The 26883-nt window shown below is 46.2% G+C and overlaps 1 protein-coding gene across 5 annotated transcripts in view; it reads left to right on the plus strand.

Annotated features, from left to right (window-relative positions):
- Positions 1-26257, plus strand: part of LOC115396506 (connector enhancer of kinase suppressor of ras 2) — a 59938-nt gene extending 33681 nt beyond the window's left edge. Inside the window, exons 6-24 of one of the 5 annotated variants that reach the window (XM_030102399.1) lie at positions 49-168; positions 595-654; positions 812-880; positions 5145-5291; positions 10230-10357; positions 10597-10808; positions 11971-12057; positions 12934-13142; positions 16955-16992; positions 17077-17125; positions 17861-17909; positions 18279-18451; positions 19026-19099; positions 19255-19326; positions 21145-21215; positions 21308-21408; positions 21911-22661; positions 22753-23015; positions 23108-26257. In XM_030102399.1, the coding sequence (XP_029958259.1) occupies positions 49-168; positions 595-654; positions 812-880; positions 5145-5291; positions 10230-10357; positions 10597-10808; positions 11971-12057; positions 12934-13142; positions 16955-16992; positions 17077-17125; positions 17861-17909; positions 18279-18451; positions 19026-19099; positions 19255-19326; positions 21145-21215; positions 21308-21408; positions 21911-22661; positions 22753-23015; positions 23108-23317 (2883 nt within the window). In that variant the 3' untranslated portion in view covers positions 23318-26257. The remainder of the gene's footprint in view (positions 1-48; positions 169-594; positions 655-811; positions 881-5144; positions 5292-10229; positions 10358-10596; positions 10809-11970; positions 12058-12933; positions 13143-16954; positions 16993-17076; positions 17126-17860; positions 17910-18278; positions 18452-19025; positions 19100-19254; positions 19327-21144; positions 21216-21307; positions 21409-21910; positions 22662-22752; positions 23016-23107) is intronic. The other 4 variants (XM_030102422.1, XM_030102406.1, XM_030102430.1 and 1 more) reach the window with 4 other exon arrangements.
- Positions 26258-26883: the final 626 nt, after the last annotated feature.

Here is a 26883-nt window from a genome sequence, read left to right on the forward strand (position 1 = left end):
TTTTTTTTTTTTCCCTTCCTGTGCTCTCTTTACCTCTCCTGTTCCCAGTGTAAGACCTTGGCGGGGATATGCGACCACATCATCTCCCTGTCCTCAGACTCTCTGGTGTCTCAGTCCGCCCATCTGGAGGTGGTCCACCTAACCAGCATCATGCCCAGTGAAGGCCTGGTAAAGACCCCGCCGCTCACACCTTTGTTTGTTGATGTTTACTCAAATTGGTTGGACGTAAGAAAGTGTGTGTCCAGATGGGGCCGTATAGAAACAGACAAGGGGAAACTGATGGAGTCGATTTGCTAAATTGCAAATAAAAACAGAAATATAAGCTCAGGTCAGAGGTTGTGAAGGATCATGGAGACATTGCGAAAGAGCACTATTGTCAACACACAGAATTAGTGCATATTGAATGTTTGAGACAGTCTTGAAGGGACAAACCTTGTTAAGTTTCAGAATTCATCAGGATTTTCAGCCAGGTCATTCACTTTACAAAAATCTGAGCTGACCTCAAACTGTAAAGATACGAGCACCTACCAAACACCGACATCTTGTATTTCCCTGCGGCTGCTCACTTCTCGCCTGCCCGGTCTTTTGTTTCAGGGGATGTATATCAAATCCACATACGACGGCCTCCACGTTATCACCGGAACAACAGAGAATGTGAGTTTTTGTTTCACCCAGTCGGAAGCTCCAAAGTTTGCCGGCCACAATTTATGCTCTCGCATTTATTTCCCTGTGACAATGAATCCGTTGCGTTCATTACTCCTTCAATTTGTTCCCATTGTCCTCCTCTGTCCCCCAATTTGTGTCTGTGCAGTCTCCAGCGGACCAGTGTAAGAAAATCCATGCGGGGGACGAAGTGATCCAAGTCAACCATCAGACAGTGGTGAGTCACAAAGCTGCCAAACACAATGCTGGACTCATGAAATCACGAGAAATCTGCTTTCCGTCTGGACACGTTGTTCTCCATCCTGTGCTACGTCGAAGAGGTGTCTCGATGCGCGACACCTGCCACCGCCGCCGCCGCCGCCCCTGCCACCATGGCGCTTCCCGTCCTGTGCCTGTGCCGCTATGTAGGCTAATTAGGCTTCGCTTCAGGAGCAGATTATAGGCCGATTGTTACAAGACCTTTGTTCCGTCCAGCGTGATTGTCAGCTCACTCTTTTTGGAATTTGTTCCCTTTGTCGTGTTAAAGCCCCAAAGGAGACGTCTGGTTTGAAATGTGAGCCCGTGCTCCACTTTGAATACTTTGTCTTTCTGCCTTCAACTCATCACATCAGAGGGAAGCACACGCACACACACACACACACACACATACACACACACACACACACACACACAAAAGGGCAGCCATTTTAAATGGAACGGTGCCTTGTGAGAGCATGTGATTGAGTGCGCTGTCTATTGCCTGGTGCTGTCAGCGCTGGCACAAACAATTTGTTCCAGCGTTTTATTTGAGATTTCTGGAGGGGCGAGAAAAGGGTTTGTGTCTGCGCGGATGTCTTTTTTTTTTTTTTTGGTTAGCGTTTCCTCGCACATCTCGATAGGTACGGCTCATGTGAAGGCTTGCATGCAGACGCTGGGGAGCGCCGTTGATTGATGCGTGTGTGTGTGTGTGTGTGTGTGGGTTTGTGCGTTATCAGCCCCTCTCTCACGCTCCTCGGGGTGACAGTGCAGATCGCACCCTGCCAGGCTCTCAGCTCCAACCCTTCATTACTCCCTCAGCTAGACCCTCACCACTCTGATCCCTCACTCTGGGGAGGGAGATAAGCAGGGGGAAATGGAGGTGTGTGAGTGTGTGTGTGTGTGTGTGTGTGTGTGTGTGTGTGGTGGAGAAGGGGGTCGACACAGCCGGGAGTGGGGGCTGAGATGAGGCAGAACCGGGAGAGAGCGGGGCAAAACGGGAGGAAGACGTAAACAGGGGACTTGGGAAGGAGAGGAAGCAGATAAAGAGAACGGCAGAGGAAAGATGGAGACACGCCGGCAGCGGGAATCTCCGTCAGCATCACCGCTGATAAGTTTATCTTGTCAGGCTGTAAATTCAAAAATGAGATTAGTGTGCATATTGAAGGAACAAATTCCATTACATTATAGAATCATTATGTAGGTCTATCCCACATATTTAGCAGCGGCGCTGCTTTCATGTCTATGCATGAGCTCCGTTTGAGACGCACTTCAAAACAGGACTTGCAGTTTTTAGCTCAGCTCCTCTTCTGAGGTAAAATGTGGAATTTGCTCAAATAACAATCTGATTGTTTGAAGAGGCAACATAATTATGTGGAGGTAATAGCATCTGGGAAAATAATGAAGACCCCTGGGATTTGAAAAAGCTCTCTAGCAGCAGTTTATGCTCTGCTATTATTTTTGGTAGGTCTCTCCCAGTTTGCCTTTGCTGAGTGTGTATTTGCATAACGGAGCGTTTCTAAACAGGGCTGGTCGACAACGCCTCGGTGTTTGTTGTTGACGTGTGACCGTCTCAGGACCACCACGGTCCATCAGAGAAGGGCTTGGAAGTTTGACCGAATCAACGTTCAGTTCAGTTTAATTTGTGTTCGTTTGAAAGACATTTTCCCACAATATGAAATTAAATGTAGAGATAATGTCTCATTGGTCATTCATACGATTAAAACCTCGTTTTTTTAATGTTTATTGAAGCGTATTTTAAACTTTTCTACAACAAAGAGAAGATTATCGTAGCATGAAGACTGGAATGACAGTCCTAAAAAAGCATCCTTATCGCAGTAATAAATAAGCTATTCTTTAATTTCAATGGTAATTTTGACAAACTTTAGCAATTTAACAGTTTCCTTGAGTTGTCATTGTAGTTAGTAACTAATACTGCTTGAAGCTAGTAATGGAGTGCCAAAGAGATTGAAACAAAATTCATATAGTACAATGTTTAAAGCAAAAAATGCAAACATTTTTGGGGCATTTTTGTTTTAGGAAAGTTTTGTGTTCACCATCACAGATCTTATCTGCACATCTATAAAATCCATTTACTGTGGGACAAAGAAACCAATATTAACTCAGCTTCATCTTTCAGAAGCAAAAGTTTAGAACAAGTAATTAGATGGGTGGTAAATGGCAAATCAGAAGCGCTTATTCACGTGTTCAGCTGGCTAATTTTGCTCTAAGCAACAGGTCATCCAGAAGAATAATTAACCTGAGCAGATATTTAAAGCCATCTTGTTCTCCTTGAAGAGTTTTGACACACTGGCACACTTCTGCGGGAACCTTCGCTGTCTCCGGCACCAGGACATAAATCACAGTTTAAGCTGATAAATCACATCCCGAGTGAATGTTAGTCGTCCCGGAAATTTCCAGTGTGTCCTAGTTTACCCTCTTTTTGGTTTGAGCGGGCATGACAGCAGATACAGTGGAGTCTCGCTTGGCTGCTGGTTTGCTGATTGAGCTCGGAGCGCTGAACGGGGCCGAGGAGAGCAGGAAGCGGGCGGCCGCAGGTCGACACGGGCCGGTCACCGTTATGTCAGGAATAAGGTCAGGGTCGGTGTGTGTGTGTGTGTGTGTGTGTGTGTGAGACAGACATAGAGTCTCTGTGGACAGATACCAGTGTATCCAATCAATGGCCTGACGAGCACTGTGAGCTCTGGAGACACGAGGAAACACTGCAGTCAGCACTCCTTCACTCCTTCACAGCCCCTTTGCCTTCCTACAGCTCAACAGTAGTGACCAAGTCTCCATTTGTTGTGTTGTAATGCTGGTCGGTAACCCTCTGTCCAGTGCAGTGCTCTGATGAGAACTCACAAGTCATTGAAAGGCTAATATTTGTAATTCCTATAATTTACAGGGTTCCTCAGGAGGGCAGAGATTAGTGTTTCTGAGGCAGAGTGGCTCAGGAGGTTTTATTTTGCCGTGAAGGGAGTTATTTAGTTGTGTCCTTGATATCACATAAATCAGATTAGAACCAGGAAAGTCTTTGAGAATGTGCACTTCACTGCCAAGGACGCGCAGATCGCTCGACTTTTTTGCATATGAGCTCAGATTTGCATCAAAATAGAGATTTTCTGATGATGACATAATTTTCGGAGATTACCTAAATCCTGTCCGGGAATATCAAGGCTTTTAAAGGGATGAGAAATCGTGTCGAGGCTGAATCCGTCATCCTGCTATCGCTCTTTAAAGGACAGACGCTGCTCATGTTTCTGGAGGTGTATACATTTTGTCCAGCTCTATAATGTCAGTGAGCGCAGGTTACACAGAGGACGAATATACCGCTCAGAGTGACGAAAGCAAACCAGCATTTGCTGTATGTATCTGAGTAGCCATTATGGATTAACTTTATGATATTTTCACAGGAAGACCAGTTGGCCAAAATAATAATTTTGAGAAGATTAAGTGTGAAAAATAATCATATCAAGTAATTTTAAGGTTTTATCAGACTTAATTTTTGGAGTTATTACTGTGAAATTGCAGTGACAACAACTGCCATTCTCATCGGTTTGGTAATTTTGTCATACATCAGAACATTTGGAGCTGCTCGTCTGTTACTTACGATTTCAGCCTTATAAATCCTGAACCAGCTCAGTCCTCCTGACAGCAGCACCAAAGATGTCCAACTGTACTAATATTAGCAATTCCCCGTATCCACAGTAGCTCTGATGCATCAGCATCTTTAAATAAACATTAGCTTACATTTATATTAAGTGCTGCTGTCAGCATCTTGTTACTTTATCTTTGGGTTTTTGCGCTGCTGGTTCTTCTTGTTTCCATTAGTTCATGAATTCGATCCTTCCAGAATGTAGAGCATCTTCCTCCAACTGAGCGATGGAACTTTAGAGAGTTGAAAGTGACATTAGACTCAGAAGAGTTCATTTTCAGAGGAACTGGGTGTTTTCCCTACTTTATTCTGTACTCAGTTGTATTCTTCAGTAACCTGCTGGTTACTGAATCTGGCTTTGTGTCTGAAAAACTTGCCCAGTAAAGAATGGACAGCACGGACTGCTTTGGGCAGGTGGTATCAGGGTGTGTGTGTGTGTGTGTGTGTGTGCGTGGTGGTCTGCAGCAACAGTTAATACAAGCTGATGAAAAACTGTTGCTGTGCACGGCGGATTGCTTTTTTCCTTGTTTCATGGCCGTGCAGCGGTGTGCAGCAGTTGTGTCGGTAGCCACGGCGTGTGTGTGCTCCTCAGGTGGGCTGGCAGCTGAAGAACCTGGTGAACGCTCTGAGGGAGGACCCCTGCGGAGTCATCCTCACGCTGAAGAAAAGGCCCCAGAACACCCTGAGCTCCACGCCGGCTCTGCTCAGGAACGTCCGCTGGAAACCGCTGGGCCTGCAGGTAAACAGCATCCACTGCCGTCGGCACGCTCAGTCACTTCCTGGTGTCGGTTTCAAGGACCGCTGCGGCTGATGTTTGTACGAGGGCGCAAGAAAATTGATATTCACACCTCGACGCATGTGTCCTCCCTCCTCTACGCTTATCTCTACACTTGATGTTTTACCATCTGTAAATTTATGGCATAGAGGAATCACTACGTGCAGTATTTCTATCCTTGACTCAGTCTCGTCTCTTGTTTCCACTGCCCACGCTCCGCTTTCTCCTACTGGCATTTAAACAAATATTTTCAAAGGAAACTTATCCAGTGTTTGACCTTGCATCAATCCTCCAAGTACAGTCTTATTTTTACAGCCTGTCATGCTGCTGGAATAGATCAAAGTCATTCACAAATACGTTATTCACTAAAACTCCATTTGAAGAAGCGAGCTGATTGAATGAGCTCCGTGTCACCGTCTTCTGTTTATTTCGTGTTTTTATTCTCAACTCTCTGCGGTGAATCTGATATATAAGGTCACCAAAGGGTCGCTCCATTCACATCTACTCAACCTGACATCCTGATTTATGCCTCAGAAAAGCCTCTTCCTCTTCTTCTGAACGTATTGTGAGCTCCTAAAAGGTGGTGTGCTCGTCGGACGGCTCAGAAAGGGCGTGCACATTTCGCTTAAGGGCAAACACTTTGTAAATCCGTCACTCATAGCCCAGAAATATCACTGAGCAATTTCCAGACTGAACACGCTGTGCAGAGCTGGACGGAGAGGTGAGGCGAGGGCCAGGCTGACGCTGCCGGAGCGCTTTGTGAAGCAGCCGCTATCTTGTCAGACTCCCGTGTTTCTATGGCGGCTATTTTTAACCTGGCATGAGGCTAATTCATTTACATGCTACATGCATGCTTTGATCTCTGTTCAGAGCTCAGCTGCTCTTTGGCTTTTTCTCTCTCTTTCTCTTTGCTTTCGTCCTCCCCTTTCATTCCCAACATCCTCTGTTCTTTTAAAGCAACTGTTTGTCGGTGTTTCCGTTGTTCTTAAATGTCGGCGAGCATAACGCCGCTAAAATGCAGGGATATATTGACACGAGCATTGGTGGCGCCAGCTAATTGTACCGAAACCATTAAAAAGCGTCTCGTCAGCCGCAGCTTCAACGCCATCCTTGTTTTTAACAAGCTGGAAGACTGCACCCGTTTCCAGGTTGCTGCCTTGTTATCGTTGCCTCAAGTTGTTACCAGGAGCTTATTGTTATATTTGCCGTGTGCAACAGCAGAGGATTGTGGGAAATCTACCCTGATGGACTGCTAAGACAGAAAGCGCGCCGTGAGCGCCCAGATCAGAGCGCGCAGATATCTGTGGGAGAAGAGAAGAAAGGAGTGTTTTAGTTTTGTTCTCTCTCAGAAAAGACTGGAGCACTTAATTATTCATAAGCAACTACAGGCAGCAGCTCCACTGGCTCCGAAACAAGAGCCGCTACTCAGCAAATACTGGAGATAATTCACTGAATCCAAAATATCTTGCTAAACAGGCTGTTTGGGAGTGTGTGTGTGTGTGTGTGTGTGTGTGTGTGAAATTGAAGAAAGTGGGGAGAGCGGGCATGCACACATTGCTAAACATGCGTCTGTATACACACTTGTCCATCTGTGCATCGCAGCAAGTGCATTCTTTGTGCACATGTGCAGAGGAGAGAGAGAGAGAGAGAGAGAGAGAGAGAGAGATGTTGTGTGTTATCAGTTCCCCCGTTGTTCCTTTGAGGGTCGGAGGAACTGGGTCACTGCTCTCTGTAAGCTTGGCTTTGGATGCTGTACTGTACATGCACACACGTAAAAACAAACACACGATCAACACATGCACACTCATACCTCTAAGCCTCCTTCTGGAGGGTATGATTGCGAAGTTTAGCTCAAATGTGGCAAACGTTCAGCTGGATTATAACAGGGATCCACAAAGGAAACAATTTATCTCTGCAAATTATCGTGTGATTCCAGCACCAAATCCATCCGTGGCAGAGTCTCCTATTCTGCTAAATGATAACACATCTCCCTCCCTTCGTGTGTGTGTACGATGCCGATGCGAGAACAACAATTTCATGATGGGAGTGTAATTATAATAATGTTTTTTTGTTTTTTTTTTTAACAAAGATGAGGATTATGGCGAGGGTGCATATTGCATGCATGGATGCCTGCTGCGCTGCTGCAAAGTCATTTTCTGTGTTCCTGAAGGCCTCATCAGCATCCACATCACAGGTCACTTCACTCGGTCACACATGTGCCACGCCACGTCCTTGAGCCCGCTTTCATAAATCTCCCATGTTATACGTTGCGACTCATAAATCATTACTCTCGGTAAATACCTGCTATTTTAGGCAGCGTGTATTTGCAGGTGATGTATTATTGAAAAGCCGACTCTGTGTGTGTGTGTGTGTGTGTGTGTGTGTGTGTGTGTGTGTGTGTGTGTGTGTGTGGGAGTGACTCCTCTTTTCACAATCACCAGACTTTTTTCGGGTTTGTTGGGTAACAAATGCTCGTATCATCCACATCATTTCATGGAGAAATGCAAATTAAGTTTTATTTTAACAAATAGATTCGATAGTACAATTTGAAATCTGTTGATTGATTTAAAGCTGAGTTTTAGTTGAGAAAAAAAAATCACCTGAAGTTCTCATTATAAGGTTTAGCTTCAATTTTCACATCATATTTACAACCAAAATGTGAAAGATGAAGCTTTATGTTGGAATTTAGTTGATACGATATAATTTGACACATTAACATGATATGATCCAATATGACAGAAAATGAGACAGTAAAGCAGTAAGGCATGATAAATATGATACACTTAATGCCTGTGTTCACACACATACTGTATATTTAAGGGTAAACATTACAGAGAAACTATGAAGTGAAGGGAAACCACTGTCACTAAATTGTCAGTAAAAAAAGAGCTAAAATCTATTTTAAAAGCATTTTTATAGGGTTGTATCACTTTTATTTATGTTTAGAATCTTTTTCTGTATTGTATTGTATTTCGATAACATTTCATTTTTTTCCTTCTACATTTTTACACATAATTTCTTTTTGCACTGTGAGCCTGAGCTGTTTTTTTAACTTTATTTTTAGAATGTTATTCTTGCTATTTTCACTTTTTTTGTTTTCATCCATTTAACTCTGGCAATCTTCAAAAAGCATTTCTTTTAACAACATTTATTATTGCTCTACATTTAAATTGATTCTCAGCTTCTTTAGATTTAAAATGCAAATACTCTAATATGAGAATGAGACGCCGATCAAAGCATCGTGTCAGCTCAGGACGTCAGCGGCCTGTGAAGTTGAGGACTTGTGGTTTCATCTGTCATATCTTCACCTGAAGCCACGGTGGAGTAAAAACTCATTATCTCTTTGTGACATGCAATGCAGCCACATGGAGACGCTCAGCGCTGAGCGTCTCCGCTGCTTCTCACCACTTAACAGATTAAATTCACTCCGACTGTAAACATTTGATTCATTTTGAACTTTTAAAGCTTTTACCAGCCAAAATATTATGTTAAGCATATTTCTGTGTGTGTGTGTGTGTGTGTGTGTGTGTGTGTGTGTGTGTGTGTGTGTGTGTGTGTGTTGGTCTGGAGAGGTTTTGAGCTGCAGATTTTTACGTGGGTTGGAGTGGGCGCAGCGGGGGTCAAATGGTTTAAGTGCTTTTTTAACAGAACTGGAATTTTCGCCCGCTGTGGTTCCATTCCTCTTAACTTCTGGCCCCCGGCACCCCCTCCACCCCCCCTCCACCCCCCTCCCCTCCTTCACCCCCCACCCCCCACCCCCTCCTTGCCCCCCCTTTCTTTCCACATGCAGGGAGCGGTGGGCTGTAATCACTAAATTACTGTTTTCACTCTGAGCTGAAGTCACCATGCTGCACAGCTTCCACGCCTCTCTCTCTCCCTCTCTCTCCCTCTCTCTCTCTCTCTCTCTCTCTCTCTCTCTCTGTCCTATTTCATTTGCCCGCTGCTCCCTCTGCCACGCATGTCTTTCTTCTTCCATCCCTTCTTCATTATTTATTGTGAAGCCTTCTTACTGTAAGCTGCCTCCATGATAGGAATGGGGTTTGGGGGGGGGGGGGGGGGGGGGGGGGGGGTGCTGGTGGACTGGGCCCGGGGATTGGGGGGTTTGTGAGGGATGGAAGGATGGAGGAATGGAGGAGGGAGGGGATGGAAAGTTTGGAATGTGAAATCAATTCGATGAAATGATGAAACGCCGAGCTTCAGTAATGAGGACTCCTCCTGTCTGTTTAATCATTCTGTCGACAGTGTTCTTCTCAAGTATACAGTCAAATGACTGCTTTTTTGTTAGAAGTTGAGGATGTGAGCAAAGTGTTGGCCACCCCAGCTGTTCATCTGAGAGTAAACCTGTTTCCCCTGCGAGCCGGACGGCGCTGGCGTGACGCCGTCCTGATGACAAATGAATCCGTGTGTCCTTGGATGGAGCGAGAGGCGGAAGGCCACGCCGGCTCTCCTCCGTCCTCCGTCCTCCTCAGTCGGGGGGAGCGAGGGAGGAGTGAGAAAGACTCGCAGCACGGAGAGAGTGCACGCCAGGAGGGGTTGTCATGGGAACAGACGTGGAGAGCCCTGTTTGAGTGAGGAAGCTTGAGACAAAATGACAGTATAGTGAAGCGATTGAAGATGGTAGAGGCAGCCAGACAGATAGGAAGACGGAAACACACACACACACACACACTCACAGCACGGCATGGAAACGAGTGCAGGGTGCAGTACAAAGACAATACCCTAAATAAAAGTTGCATTCCCCGGTGACACTGTAATCTGCGTGCTCGTTTGTTTTTCTCTGAGCCACGGAAAAGATGTAAAGCTCCCGTCCTGCAGGTCGTACACCGGAATCCCTCAACACCCTCCTTCTTACTCTCTCTCTCTCTCTCTCTCTCTCCCTCTCTCTCTGCTTGCCCGCCTCAGCCGGTGCCCACCAGCCCCACCAGCACCTCCCCGACACCCGGCGGCACCTTGGGCATGTCCAAAATGGACGCTCCCAACATGCAGGACGTCTACATCCTGTCCCCCGTCTCCGGACTCTACAGCACCAGGTCAGAGTGACACACAGCAACGGTCATTATGATGGTGATGATGGTGATGATGATGATGATGATGGTGATGATGATGATGGTGATGATGATGGTGATGATGATGGTGATGATGATGATGGTGATGATGATGGTGATGATGATGATGGTGATGATGGTGATGATGATGATGATGATGATGGTGATGATGGTGATGATGGTGATGATGATGGTGATGATGATGGTGATGATGGCGTCCACAGGGAGGAGATGGGTCTCATGTCCTGTGACGACATTAGCCGCTACAGCGTCAGCTCCCAGTCCGGCTCCAAGGGCTCGGAGGCGGTCAGCTACTACCTGGACCAGGACAGCGGGCAGTACTTCTCCCTGCTGGAGGGGGACGGACCCCCGGGGCCCGACTACGACAGGGGACGCAACACGGGCGTCCGCCGGCGGGACAAGACCCCCACACATGGTGAGGCGTGGAGCGGGAGCGAGGAGTCCCGGGGGGGGGGGCGGGGAGGCTCCGGGTCCTCCGTCACCCAGCGGAGCCGCATGCTCCCTCACCGTTTGGTTTCCTCACAGCTCCTCCTTCTGTGTTTGTTCATCCCTTCGCTTCATGGCTCCGTTTTCCTTTGTTGTCTTTATCTTCCACGCACGTCCCAGAAACACAGCAAACGACACAGCGAACATTCAGTACAAACACACACACACACACTCACACTGTCTCCAGCTCCCTGTCTGCCCGACCACCCGGCCCGCCCTCCAGCGTCCGCTGGGACTCTGCTTTATGAAATGCAAGACGAGGGTCTGACGGGGAACCGCACCAACAGGCTGCTGCTGGATAAAACTCTGAATGTACAAAAGGAAAAAAATAAACTATCAAAATAGGAGAGCATGACTCCATTCATGCACTCATATAGAAAACCCGTCTGCTGTGAGTGAGTCAGCTGGACCGGCCGGCTGGCTGCTGATTGTTCTCATCAGAGCTGAACGTATGTGGGAGTCGGGCCCACCTCCACCTCCTCGTCAGCTCTCAGCTGTGATCAGTCGTCAGGCGGAAGCAGTCGTCTGCTCAAACACATCTTTGAGTTGTTAATTCCAAGTAAAAGCACTGTTTTCAAAGTAAAACACATATGTATTTATTCATTGTTGGTAATTTAGGTCAACTTGCTGTAAACCGCTGCGTTGGTCACTTCCTCGTGGCGTTTGCGCGCCCTGAACTCCATCTCGTGGAGCGAGCCGTGATTTCTGACACTTACTAATCACCATCGCTTTGTGTCGCCGCTGACAGCTGCTGAGCCACTTTGAGATTGAATGAAATTAAATTCAGCCCTGTGGGACTATTTGTGGCCGAGGACAAGAGCCTCGCCGTTCCATTGAGGGATTTCTGAAGGCCTCCCACCCCCTCCCTCCTCCCCGGCCCTTCTCCACCCCCCCCCCCTCCACCGACCTGCAGCCCGCTTCTTCTCTCTCACCTGTCCACCTGTCCGACTGTCTCCCCCACGATGTCTCTCGGTCACGTCTCCCACCCCCCGATGGATTTCCCGCCCAAACCTCCACCTCCACCACCACCTCCCCGCCCCCACCCCCACCCCCCCATGGCCGACTCTCTGATTGCTGATTGGTGCTTCCAGGTGACCTCAGACCCGTTTCCATGCCTCCCGAATATAACTGGATGGCCGAGGCCAAGGAACCCAGCATGGGCAAGAGAGGGAGCCGAGGTACACACACACAAACATATACATATACACACACACAGCCCCCCCCCCCTCAGTCACACTCCAGCAGACTCACTGTACACACCCGGGTGGGACCGACGCCGTGCTTTGCTTCATACTCAGCTCAACACATTTCAGCTCATCTCCTGGGTTATCCATGGTGGTGTGGTTGTGTGAGGATACATATCTGCCAGGTATGTATCTGACCGAGCGTCAAATAAACATAAATGCAAGGAAATTGCATTTATAGACTCGCTCTCGAGAAACGAGGGATATTTCTATGTGACCAATTCTAACCAGCTTCCCCGTTTTGCTGTGAGACTCGATCTGTATTCAACCGAGGATCCTCCACTCCGCCGTCAGAAAGTCTATGAATAACATTAAAGCACAATACTAATGCTGGGGGTCTGCCTTTCTTCCTCTCCTCCCCTCTTTCTCTCTGTCACTCTTTCAGATTTTCACATTTAAGTGTGTGGATAATAAACAAATTAGGTGAGCAGCTTTATCTGCTCGGAGCTGAGGCAGAATAAAACTTTCTGTGACCCAAAAGATTTTTGCAGTAGTTCTTTCCAAATCAACATAATCACTGTAAACAGATTGGCTGTATGTCTCTGGCTGTGGATCCATATCAGCTCCAACAGCTCTGAGGTACTTTTATCCCTTTTTGTTGTTTTTTTTTTTTTTTCCCCCTCTTTATCTGAACAGGCCTATCCAGCCTCATCCGTTTCCATTCTGAGGTTCTCCCTTGACTCGCCGGTGCTATCTCAGCCCCTCTGAGGCTTCTCTCTCTCTCTTATCCTCTCTGTTGAGCCCGTCCGTCCTCTAACGTCCACCCCCTCCCCTCCCCTCCCCTCCCCTCCCTCTGCGTCTCCTTCACAGATTCGGACAACTCCCTGCTGCGTTACCTCAGCGACGATAAGATCCTGGTGATCGAGGAGGAGCCCGAGGGTCCGGGGAGGGAAAGCCGGCGGGATTCCACCAGACGCTCTCGGCGCAAGAGCCGCAATCCCAGCAGCCCCAGCTTTCCCATCAGCCCCTCCATGTTGTCCTCCACTCTGCGCCTAGACCAGCCGCCGGACGCCTTGCCTGTACGTATCAGCCTCTGGAATACACACAGTACCCCTGTTTGAGACGCACGGACCCAGTGGAGGTTCATGTTTAACCCTACATTGAAAGGAAATTAAAAAAAAAAAAAACATGAATGAGACACACATTCTGAGACATTTCCATCAAACCCCTCTGAGGCTGAGCATTGACCCTGAGGTCAGGAAGCCATGTTTGAATCCTCAACACAGCAGTAGTGTAGAGATGAGCCACGTGCACTTTGACCCCTGTGAAAGGGAGTCAGGTGATCGCTGATGATGGGGAATTATGAACGCAGAACTGAAGAGCTTCCTGTGTGTGAAACGGTACAAAGAAAGTTCTCTTGTAGAGACGATCACAGTTCATATCGGTGTTTACTCTTTTCAGTCACTTTATGTGAACTATCTGAGTAAAAGGTTTTCATTTTATATGTGAAGCAATTTATGTAAAGCTAAAAAGATTTTTTTTAATGAAAATTGAGTTAATGATTGTTGATCATGTCGTGGTTTTAAACATAATTCACTACATGCACAAATAAATTCACAAACTTTACTAAGATCTCTCTGTGTCCAACAGTAACAACTTACTTTTAGTCTCTTCTTGATCAGTTTGTAGCAGAAATCCAATAAATTACCTCTGAAGTTTGATAGGTTTGAAATAATTTTAGTTACTTGTGTCAAGAGTTACTTGGGCACATGTTTGTTAACGGGAGGAAAAAACAGCAAGAGAATAATCACAGTAGTAATAAATATATATGTTCCACTTGTAAAATACTTAGCACGGAATGAGGTATTGACTTTTTTAAATAAAAAATGTCCCACAGTGTTGTTTCGACAAATTCATCCTGTTCAAATGAGTCACTGCAGGGATAAACTTAAAAATGAATGGAAAACCTAAACCGGTCAGCTTCACAAGCCAAATACAAGCAAAAAAGATTTTTGAAATTTTTAACAGTGAAAAATAAAAACTGAGAAATCTAATATCAGAATATTTTAAGATACATGACTGAAATGATGAAGAACAATGTGGAAGAAATGCAGTATATCTGGAAGTTTACATTGAATTATGTGAAAAATGTTCTTTCTGAGATCGGACTTTCTGTTTACTGTTCACAATGTCAGCTTCTATGAAAAATCAAAATACAGTACTGTGCATCAAAATCTTGAATGTTTTCAGATGTTTTTTTTTCAACCACAATTATTAAATCAAAATGTATGAAACTTAATTTTAGTTTAGCCATGAGCTCGGAAATAACTGTGAAACATCTAACTTTCCAATGCGCAGTTTGTCGTTGCTTGATCTTTTAATGGGATTTATCAAAAGTATGTAAAATATCAAGCAATGCATGTGTGTTAAAAGTCCACCTTCTGTGACCTTTATTGTAAAAAAAAAAAAAAAGATATTTAATAAGAGTTTCTGGGAAATGTTTCCTTTTCTCCTGGTTGTCGACATGAAGCCACATGCAGGAGGCAGCAGTCAGGAGTAGTGACGGATTAGTCAATAAGACGATCCGGAGCTATAAACAACCGCAGGATCAGAAAACAGTGAAGGAGAGTTTCAAAAGGGAAGCAGAAGAAAGCAAACTGTGACTCAAAAACATGCTGCTAATTACAAACCTACATGCTCACGTGAAAAGTCGTCAGACAAACCATCAGTGTTAAGATGGTTTTACTGGTTTTTCTCACTGATTATCGTCTCAGAGCTGAACAGAGGAGGGTTTTTCTCTCTTTTGGAGTCAGAGTTCAGTCAGTTTATTGTTTTGTATCTGACTTTTGGTTTTAACAAAGTGTTCGCAGCAGGTGTTTGTGGTTGGAGGAGAGGTCATAGCGTCCACAGATTCACACATCGTGTGTGTGTGTGTGTGTGTGTGTGTGTGTGTGTGTGTTTGTATGTGGGTGTGTGTCTCAGGTAGAGGAGACAAAGGAGAATGAGAATGATAAGTGTTATTGCGTGGCTGCCAACATCGGGGATGATAAGAAGGACAGTGACAGAGAGGCACACACCCCTCTGTCGCTGTTGCGTGTCTGCTTTGTGCACACACACACACACACACACAGGCTTACAGAAAGACACAGCAGCTCTCACAGGAGTGCATTTGTATGCAGCCATCTCACGACTCATCCTAACTCATCCTAATATCCCCATCTCCTCAGACACACCAGAGTCTAAATAGGAGTTTATTCTGAACAAACACACACACACACGGACACACGGACACACACACACACACACACACACACACACACACACACACAGAGGCACGTACCCCTGTGAGTAGGTATATGACTCAGCATCAGCTAGACCAATTACAAGTGCAACTGACAGACTGTGCTTAAAACACAGCACACGCAAACACACACACACACACACAAAGGCGGCACGCTAGCAGCTCCGCTCACACCAGCCCTCTCTCACCCTCTGAGCGGCAGCCTCTCCATGGCGGTGACTCATATCTATTCAGCGGCACAGAAAGTATACTATCCTTCACTAACGAGCATATGCAGAGCTCAGCCACCTGATTGTGTTCTTTGTGTGTCATTCGTTACAATCGATGCCAAGCGGTAACAGAGATACGTGACGTCTTCCCCGCGCAGGACGGAGACTGGTGATGAAGCGTCGTGCAACGTGGCTGCGGTAGCAGAGGAGCTTCCATCATTAGCAGTGTTGCAGAATTTTACCGAAGCTTTATCGGGCTATGAGATAATGGTGCCCTTGACACACTGACTGAGCCCCTCCGCTCTTAAACAAGAAACACTCCTAATGATCGCTTCACACTACGCCGAAGGATCCGAAGGTCCCCGGAGCACACAAACATGTTCTCGAGCAGCTTCATTCATTTATCAGAAAAAGTGACCAAAGTGCAGCAGAACAGATAAAGTGAGGCAGGTTTAATGGGCCGTGATGCTCACATCAGTGATCACAGTAGTGAAGAGATGTGATTAAATCAAGATCAGCTCATATTTAAACCTGTAATCAGCCCCAAATACTTTGAATTTAAAGAAATCAGGGCGTTTAGAGGCTACATGAAACACTTCAGTGCACTCCAGGGTGTAATCTAAGCTTTTTTTCAGTGACATTTCACTAAAGTAAATTCTTTAAAAAATTATTCATAACACAGAAGGTGATTGCATGTTGGATCACCAACCTCAGGACAAGATAAATGCAAACTGAGCCGCAGTGTAACAACCTGTAATGTAATGATGGCCAATAACCTAACACCTGCCGATAATGTGCCAGCTGTTAGCTCATCTTCAACATGAAAGAAATCCCAATGCAAGGCGCCGTTATAAACTGCAGACATGAATGAGCTTCTTCATGTTTTCAGTTTAGATCTCAGCCGTTTGGATGCTGCTTCTTCTCATTGTCGTTTGTTAATAGCTTAATTTCTTGCAAAATCCCCATTCATAACCCATCCAAATAACTGCTGATCAACTCAAACACACTAAAATTAAATGTGTTTACCACCAGTTCACTTCCAGCTAGCTGATCGAGCTCATTAATTCCAAATTTAATGAATGAATCAGTCTTCGGACTGACCCACACAGAGCTGACAGCTCAGCTAATGTTTCCCACAACATCACAATAAGACATGCCAGTTTGACGGCTACTTTCCCAAGAAACCAGATACTTTTCATTAAAAATTGACAAAACTACGTCACAATAGGGTTTCGATTTTTTTTTTTTTTTTATGAATTCAAAAGTATTTAACCATTCATAGCACTGCAAGTATCCAGTGCTATAAATGGTAGATGTGTTTTGTGTGCGTTTGTGAGTATCTGAATGATTCTCAGTGTTTTGTTTTGTTTCTTGCTCCCAGCGAGGTGCAGACACACTGCGAGCAGACACAACAGACAGGTGAGTTCATGTCTGTGACCACGCATTTGTGACAAATTAGATTCGACTGTGGTTCTATTAAACCCTTCTTGTCGCCTTTTGCAGATACTCGGGCTCAGGAAGCTCAGGAGCGGCCTCCATGAGGAAGGTACAGGTCTGATGGTGCAGTTTTCTACTTACATTTTATAAATCGTTGAATATTTTCCAGCTGCTCTGCGACTTCAAACCCATTTCAATGCGACTTCAGATTCATCTTGAATCTCTCAGCTACTGCATCAACCGTTTCCTGGAGTTCAATTGTGTCCAAATAAAAGATGGACATACAGCAGAGATGTCTCAGATTAAACCCATTGAGGACTGGAATAATGAAATTAAAGACAGCAGTGGAAGGATGTGGACTGGTTTCCATATTTAGGTTACCGTGACACAGGAAGCTGTCTCACTCATTAGCCTTAGCCGTTAGCATCCAGTGAGTCAGCTCGGTTGACTGTAAACACGCATTTATTCGGCTTTGTTGCATAGATAAATACACCTGTAGGCTTTTCCAGTCATGCAGAACAAGGGTGCAGGAAAACCGTCACCAGCAACCATCAGAAAAGAGATTACAGTTTAGAAGGAGCTGGTCTCTGTTTGTGCTCTTATATTCGTTCAGGTAAAAGAGAGTATGTAGGATAATGTGTAGTCTTGGTGCAGGCTTCAGTGCTGCATCGCAGGTTGGAGGTCACCTCCTGTCTGCAGAGGTTCCAGACCTGCTCTCCGCTGTGGACCTGAGGAAATTATTAATTAGCTAAACACGCCGAGCGAACTGGCTGCTCCTCTGAAATTACTCAGAAAATCGAGCACTGTCTCTCACTGAAGACGTTTTCTCTCTTGTCTCTCTCTTTTCCAGTCTTTCCATTACACCTCTCTAAGAACGAAAACCAAAAAGAGAAGTAAAGGTACGCCTTCCGTCACGTCTTCTCTGGTAATCTAATGACGGCGCTGTGAGCACATTGTGTGTCTGCAGGAAGGGTCACAATTACCCCAGAAGGGTAAAAGGACATCAAGCTCTGGGATTTCACTTTGTACTTCTTTTGAAAGGATAAACAAACAAAGCAGGAGTGAGAGTTCTGCTTTTACCACCAGCTTTTTCCTCCTTTTAACACACTTTAATTTGTAGTTGACTTTTCTTCAACGTGTTCAAAATTTCAGTTTTTCTCATGAGTTAAGACACAACGGTTGAAATTGGTGATTCAGGAGCAGCAATTCAAATATAACCCGCGACTCTTTGGACTTAGATGTGCTTGTTTCTCCTCCGTGCGCTGCAGGTTCCCTCACCAGCGCCAGTCGGAGGAGAATCTCCTGTAAGGACCTGGGCCACGGGGACTGCGAGGGCTGGCTGTGGAAGAAGAAAGACGCTAAAGGCTACTTCACCCAAAAATGGAGAAAGTACTGGTTCATCCTCAAGGAGTCTTGTCTCTACTGGTACACCAACCAAAACGTAAGGCTGACTCTGCACTTCCTCTCCCGCGTTTCAGAAGGCAGTTATATTAACAAAGCTCATTTCGAAAAAAGAATATGTGTAAATGATGGGAAATGTACAAGGAAAGTCAGTGATTGTCACATTTGTGAACCGTCACTCATCATGTGACACACTTTGTGTCCTGAGAATTTATTAATCATCATATTGTTGCAGCTATAATCCAAACAATTTCATCTCATTTCATTAAAAAGCTTTTTTTTTTTTTTAACTTCATGCAAAGCAGGAAGTCATTATAAAAGATAGAGATTAGATCAGTAGATTATTAGTAAATCTGTAATATTATGTAGAAACGGGCACATACGGTCGAAAAATGTTTTTTTTAAATCAAATATGATTTTAAGAGCTGACCTGGTTGATCTTCTCCATGTTCGGGGACAGAACTTAATTCCTGTTAATATAAACAGCATATGTTCTTTTCATATGCTGGACTACAGCATTACTATCCTGAATAAAAGTGCTTTATCAGTATGTATGACATTTTGTGCCGTGTGTTGATGATGTACCACCACTCTCCATCTGTCTGCGCCTGCAGGACGAGAAGGCTGAGGGCTTCATCAGCCTCCCCGAGTTCAGAATAGACCGAGCCATCGAGTGCAGACGGAAATTGTGAGTGTCCCTCACATGTCGCCAAAATTACTAATCAAGCACATTTTGCACCCACACACACACACACACACACACACACACACAGACACACACGAACCTGCTGCGCGCACACAAAAACAGCACTAATCAGCCTTCTCCTCCCGATCTGACTGCAGCGCCTTCAAAGCCTGTCATCCCAAAATCAAGAGCTTCTTCTTCGCCACAGATTGTCTTGAGGAAATGAACAGGTGAGTGGGATTGTGGGCCTGTGTGTGGGTGTGTGTGTGTGTGTGTGTGTCGATGTGGACAGTAGTTAGAGACCGGGAACGTCACGTGTCCCTTCATGAATATTTTAACCAAGTGAAACAAGTTTACACAAGGCAACAGCCCACCAACACAACGCTGCGCATGAATAAGGCATGAACCCGGCCCTCTGTTGTTAAATGCAGGACTGTGCATGTGTGTGTGCGTGTGTGTGGAGGGGACATCACGTGTGTGTGTGTGTGTGTGTGTGTGTGTGTATGTGAGTGGGAGATCGTAGTGATATTTGCAGGAGTGCTATCTGATGAGCTCTAATTATCCACACCTCTCCTCAATGACATGGGGAGATAATTGGGGGAGAGTAATTAACCAGCTATATTTGACTTCCATACTGTGCTCCGAGGCTCGGGTGTGGAAGTGTTGTCGCGCACACACACACACGCACACACGCTCATGTGTGAAAAGGTGGGTGTTGATATAGGCCGCAGAAAAGGAAACAATAGAAAAGCTTGATAAGGTTTATTGAATTATCGTGGCTTTTTTGGAGCATTTACAGTAAATCTACATTCATAGCAGGGCTTCCTGAAAGCAGCTGATTCATGAGGAGGGGTCTTGTTGTGGAGGTATGTTTAGCTTTATCGCCTCACAGTAAGAAAGTTTCAGGTTCAAACCCTGTCCTCGGTTCCTTCCTCTTCACTGTCTTTCACCACAGTTTCTGGAAATGCAATATATGATTTCATTCCTATGTAGATAACACTCAGCTCTACCTTTCCAATAGCAGGTTTCTAAACTGCTTTGGCTCACTAAAAGCAAAGCTGTAAATAACAGCTGTAACAAATATCGATTCTTTTGTCTGCTTGACTTTTCATACTGTTTATTTCAAAAGATGTAAAAATGATCATAAATCAATAGTATTTGTTTGCTGGAAAACAAATGAAACATCAGAAGCTTTCAGAGTCTCCGCTGGATGAAAACTTGACTATTTCATGGAAGAACACATTAGCTTCACTTGGGACATTTTATAAAGGATAATACTTAAAAAAAAACATGCAAACATAGTCAAAATATTGCAGAACTGAATAAATAAGCATTTATGAGTGTATACATGATGAGGAAACACTGTCCGAACACCAGTGGAGTCGGAAATGAACGGAACTATGTTCATTGGCACACGATTTATTATAGGAGAGTCTCTATTAGTGTAAGATTGAATGAATATCTTAGTTTTTATCATCATAATGAAATACGTCCTGAGTTTTTTCGTGTTTCTCCTGAGGAATGGGTCATCTGAGGCCGGGGTCACAGAGAAAAACTGGTTTGATGCATTCCTTTTAGATCTTTTCGAGGGATGATGTAGTGCGGCGAGACGCTTCCTCCAGTAATATGATAAGTTTCCTGTTCTTGGAGCGAAGATGAAGCCTCTATTCTTAGCAGCGACCTTATTATTAGGCATCTGCAGGGGGACACACAGGACGAGCTGGGATCTGCGATGGAGACGAGGAGACGGCGACGGATGCCTGAGCAGGAACAGGACGCCGTTCGGAGAGGAAGGGGCCCGGGACCGTCCCCTCTCTCCTTCTGCATCCGTCTCTCTAATTACCTCAAAGCTTCCCTCTCCTCATCGGGGGGATGGAGTCAGTTAGACAGATATCAGCTGTTAAGGGACACCAAGTAAAATATTTAGGCTGAGAGGTTTTTTTTTTTTTTTTTTTCTGAAATTCATCACCCAGCATTTACCCGGTATAACCCATCCTCCCTTCCTTCCTCCTCAAACTTTCTGTCAATCTGCTTTAACTCTCCAAAAGGTGGATGAACCGGCTGGGGCTGGCTGCTATCGGCTACACTCCCGACGACAAGGTGCCTCGCCCGGATGAAGGTGAGGCAGACCGGCTTGGCCAATTTCTTTTTCAGTTTGTTTGTTTCTGTTTTTTTAGTATTAATTGCTGATATTTTTGTTTATCTTGTCAGATTACTGGAGTGAGAGCGATCAAGACGAGGTTGACGGCTCAATGACACTCAAGCAGGAGGGTCCATCGTCCCTCTGTGACACCTACCATCGTACCCCATCAGTAAGTATACACACACACACACACACACACACACACACACACACACACACACACACACACACACACAAATGCACATTCGTCAACTTCTTCTTCTTCTTCTTTTTTTTGCTTCATTCTGATGGAATATTTTATTCTTAAAAGCCCCACAGTTTGCAGAGCTGCTTAGACTCGGAGCTCTCAGCATTAATAAAACATCAGACTCTCTGGTTCTGCGAGCAGCCTGGACCCTCGTGTCTGTGTTCTGCTGCCAGAACCTGCACAGTCTGACCAGCAGGTGGCGCTGCATCTCCTCTCAGAGCAGTCACGCCGCTCATCTCATTGCTGCTTTGCTCTCATCTTTTGATCTCTTTCTTTCCTTCACACGCCCCCCCTCCCCTCCCCGTCCGTCGTCCTCCTCCTGTCCTCTCTCCATCCTCCTCGTTTTTTGCGTGTTTTGCTTGTATCTGTGCTCACCCCCTCACCCCCTCACCCCCCTCACCCCCCTCACCTCTCACCCATCCAGGCTAACTTCCTCCACAGTTACGACCAGTTGCCCCGCTCAGTCAGCTCCATGAGCCTCATGCGCTCCACTCCGTCCCCGCTCCCCCCACCGATGAGTGCCTCCACCTCCCCCATTCCTCCACAGATGGTCTCTTCCACCTCCCCTCTCCCTCCCCAGGTCAACTCCTCCAGCCCCTTCCCGGAGCCCAAGCACGGCCGCCACTTCTCCAGCGAGTCCACGCACTCGCACTCCTCGGCCGAGGACCAGCGCGGCGACGGGATGGGGATGGGCACGGGCACGGGCAGCACCAGCACCCACTCCTCGGGGTGCCGCTCCTCCCACCGGGAGCGCCGCTCCTGGCAGGACCTCATCGAGACGCCGCTGACCAGCGCCGGGCTGCACTTCCTGCAGACCGCCCCGGGCGACGGCGAGTACGGCGGGCTGATGGGAGGCATGGCGGGCGAGATGGGCTTCTACGGCGGGCTGGGCAGGCAGGGCATGTCCCCGGAGAGGCGCCGGCAGGCCACGCTGCCCGTACGGAGACACCACGCCGCCGAGAGGGACCGGGACCGGGACGGGCCCTTCCCCCTGGAGCGGGGCCCGCACACACACAGCCACACACACCGGCGGTCCCACAAGCAGCGGAGCCAGAGCCTGCCCAGGAACAGGGACCCCCTGCCCAAGCTGCTGCACTCCTCCGTCCACATGGAGGAGAGGAGCGAGGACGAGGAGGCCGAGGGCCAGGCTGCAGACCTGCTGGAGGGGGAGGAGGGTGAGAGAAGCATGGATTTGTGTGGGAACGTTTTTCCAAAACAGAGCAATCAACAAGTTTTGACTTGTACTTTGCTGTCTCTGCCGCTCAGACATCCGGGAGCTGAGAGTGGAGAGCAGAGAGCGGCGGGTGTCGGAGGGCAGGGAGCGGCGGGTGTCGGACGGCCGTGAGCCCGAGCCGCTGGACGGGCTGGAGCAGCTGTACCGGGCGCTGGAGCAGGCCAACGTGACGGCGCTGGGCGAGCCGCGGCCCTGCGGCAGACAGGAGCTGCGGCGCTGCTTCACCCAGAGAGCCAGAGACCCCCTGCTCAACGACCGGCTGCACAGGGTGCGAGCCCTGCGCAGCACCCTGAAGGTAACAGCTTAGAGATCCTTCCTTGGTCGGAGTCCAGGCCCTTCCAGTGGTGCTGTGTTTTGGGTTCACCCTGGTTTTGTCTGTTTCCGCAGGCCAAAGAGTCGGAGCTGGCGGTGATCTGCGCCCTCCTGGAGGACCCGGGCCTGTGCTCGCAGACCTTCCGGGAGTGGAAGCAGTGGCACGGCGAGCTCTACTCGGACATCTGCCAGCTCAGCCCCGGCACCAACGGACAGGACGAGCTCTCCCCGCTGGCGGCGCCGCTCATGACCCACACACACTCCTTCATCGAGACGCACGTGTGAGCCGGGCACGGGACGACAAAGACTGAACTCACACAGACACACACACACACACACACGCACACACACACACATAGTTTCACCTCCTTATCACCACTCTGAGCACGCATTCACACAGACACAAACACACACACACACACACACACACATTGTAAGATGTGTAAATATCATAGAGGGAACAGTCTGAGACCTGCGTGTATGAACTTTTGATAATCCCGAGGACCCCACAGGGTGCCTATTGCATGCCTGAACAGAAAGCATTAACCTTCCTTTGTCTATGGAACTCAGCATAAACTCCACATGCTTGTCGAGCAAAACGGGGGGAAAAAAAGGAGACTTTTTAACACGCCAGTTCCTTTGTATTCTCTTGGTTTTGCTCTTTTCTGTTGATTTTAAGGGGGCGAGGGGGGAGCTATGTAGCAGCAATACAGAGGAGAATCCTTTTCACCACAGCACTGTACTTTTGTACCGATGAACTTTGCACCCAGAGCCACCAGTTCTCCCCCTTTCTCTCCCTGTATTTATTTTCCTTCTTTTCTCATTGCACATCTCCTTGATTTACAGGGACCTCACTGTTATTTCAGGTTGATCTCAAGGGAACAGCGTAGGAGGGGAGGCATGAGTGACTTCTCGGTGAGAGCGTGAGAGGTAGCCATGGACGCTGGTTAATCTGTTTCTGGCCGTTTTCTCTGGGAACCCATGAAAACAAGCGTCATCGAGAACCCATCACGCCCGGCCCGGTGCACACTGTTTCAAGCTGTGAAGTGTTGCGAAGTCCCTGCAGGAAGAGGAACCTCCCACAGAGTGCACGTCTACAGTTGGCTTTTGGCATTTCTCTCCATCTCCTCCTCCGTCTTCTTCCTTAATTTTTTTATTCCTCGTCCCCCCCCCCCCTTCTCTCTCCAGTCCTCAAAGACTTGTGTATATGTGTATACTGCTGTGTATACTGATGTAAATGTTTGCGTTCCACTACCACTGTGATATGCTTCTAGAGGTAGCGGAGGGAAGACCGAGAGTATGTATTTGTGTGGGTGCAAAACAATTTTTCTTTTTCCTTTTCCTTTGTTTCTTCCTTTCTTTAAACAGTGAATGCAAGAGCTAGAGAGTTCTTTTCAAAAAGGAGTCACTCACTACAAAGAATGCACTTTCTATATCTCTATATCTCATCGGCTGCATCACAGGGTCTATGTCTCATCGGCCTCTTTACCATCGCTGTTCAAATATCAGGTAAAAGCATTTGCCGTCTCATTTTCTAAAGATTTGTGTACAGTCTACAAATATATTTAAACATAGAAGAATATATAAATCTATTTACGTTTTGTGTCATAGATATAATGTAAAGTATGATGTATTCTATGCCAAGGTTTTGCAGTGTCCCCCCCCCTCTCTCACTCTGTCGACGCAGGGTGTTTAGCAGTTGAACAACTCGGAGGAAAACGATAAAACAACCATCACCGTCACTGACAGCTGACTGACAGTTATTTTTTACTGGTTTACATCTCGGCTGACCTTTCTCCTGGTGATGTGTTGCATGTGAGACAAGGCCTGGGACTGATTTTGAACGGACAGGGTAAAATACTGTGGATCATTTGTGTTCCTTCCTTTCTTATTTTGATCCTCGTCTTCACGTTTGCAAGACAATTACACTTGTAGCGCATGATACATGCAAAAGTACTGTTGAGGAATGACTTTTGATTTCTATGCTCATAGGTTTACTGTCTTCTTTTGCTCATTTGATGGTGTTCGAAGACACACACTGTACAACAAATTGGGGGGAGGCCTTTTCTTTTCCCCCCCCGCCACTCAGTTCCTGCGATGTGATGCAGATCCTCCTTTTTAGCATCCAAACTGGAGGATTGGATCTGATGTTTTTTGGTTTATGCATAGACCGACCGACGCGAGGCGTTCAGAAACCGGACCTGAGAGACACCAGTTATAGCTACTTCTCAAACATAAGCTATTTTCACATTCCCTCCGAGCATATGGCTGACACTGGGCAGCCGTAGACCTCCCCGTCAGATGGACTGTCACGTCTGTGAAACTCAGATGAATCATTTCATCTGCAATATCAGGCCAAGGACTCAACGGTGCCCCCCAGTGTTCGAGACCCTGAGAGACATGCGTAGCACCTGCTGCATCCAGCACTACCTGTATTCAGTCTTCACGTTTCACTGTCGTTCTCGTGCGGGTTCAAGTTTTTTCCTCCATGGCGTCACGGTCACAACAAAAGTCTCCAACGTTACCCAGAGATCTCGCTCATGTTTTTACAACGCTTCATCTCCAGAGTACCACAAAGAAACTAAATGATGCAAGCACTTTCCCTGTGCCTCCCAACCCTCTCTTTGGCAACGAAGGACTGACTTCAACCTACACACACACACATACACATGCACACACACAAACACACACACACAGTCGCACTCACAGCTGTAGAAAAGTTCTAATACAGTTTCAGTCTGCAGACCTCTCTCCGTTCCTCATCCGTAGTGTTGGTCTTCTTTCTCCGACCGCTGCTCCACAGAGCAGGCAACATACTGTAGATTAAGGAGTTACTGAGAGTTTTAATTTGTAGGCACTGACTGTGTTATCCCTCCCAGATCTTTGTGTGTGTAGACCTGCAGAAACAGGCCGAAAAGGGAGATTCCACTGTGTGTTCTTTCAGGGGTGTACACCTCATGGTACATTGCACAGGTGTGTAAGATGTAAGTTGCACTGCGACATTAAAAAAAGGAACATATTGCTCTTTTTCAAGGATAATATTAGCTTACTGTTATTCTGTACATTAAACTGACGAAAGATGATATTAAAAAAGAAAGAAAATGACATTTATTCTTCCTAAAGTAGCCTTTTTTTGGTTTCATATATATGAATATATATTACAAAAAATACAGATTGTAAACCTAAGTTGTTAAACTTTGACTTCAATAAACTGAATCCTCTGCACTACGAGCGATGAGCTGATTGTGTACCTGTTCTTTCTGATTAAATGATCTGCTCTGATAGTTTCAAAAGCAAAACAGTGGCGAGCTCAGAAGCCATAATGTGCCAGTGTGCATGACTGAAAGTCAGTAAAATGAACTTCTACCAGCCAGTTCTTCGCATTGTAATGGTACAGACACTTCTTTCTGCATCTGCACACATACTGTCCCCCATTGTCTTCGTCCACTATTTATATAAGGCAAGACATATACCCCACACTACTGAATAAAAATCCGTTCTCATTTTTGAACACATACAGATCATAAATGTGTATTTAACTCTGGATCAACCAGGTCCTCTATATAAGGGCTCTGTGCAATATGGATGATTCTGTACAATAATGTCATGTCAAATTTAATGCATCGCTGTGCCGGTATATTTAATTTGCTCAATAGTTTAGTTAAGCATATTTTGACAACAATATAAACATAAAGAAGAGGGCACATTACGAGTGACTTCTAAAAATAAAGATATTGTAATGAGCCTACATCAGTAAAGTAATTTAGAAATAATGTATTTTTTAATGAGATTCCAGCAACTTTAAGCCTACAGATGTCAAATAATTCTTAATTTCAGTGAAAGTGTTCAAT

Source organism: Salarias fasciatus, chromosome 2 (genome assembly GCF_902148845.1).
Source record: "Salarias fasciatus chromosome 2, fSalaFa1.1, whole genome shotgun sequence".
In the NCBI taxonomy this organism is placed as follows: Eukaryota; Metazoa; Chordata; class Actinopteri; order Blenniiformes; family Blenniidae; genus Salarias; species Salarias fasciatus.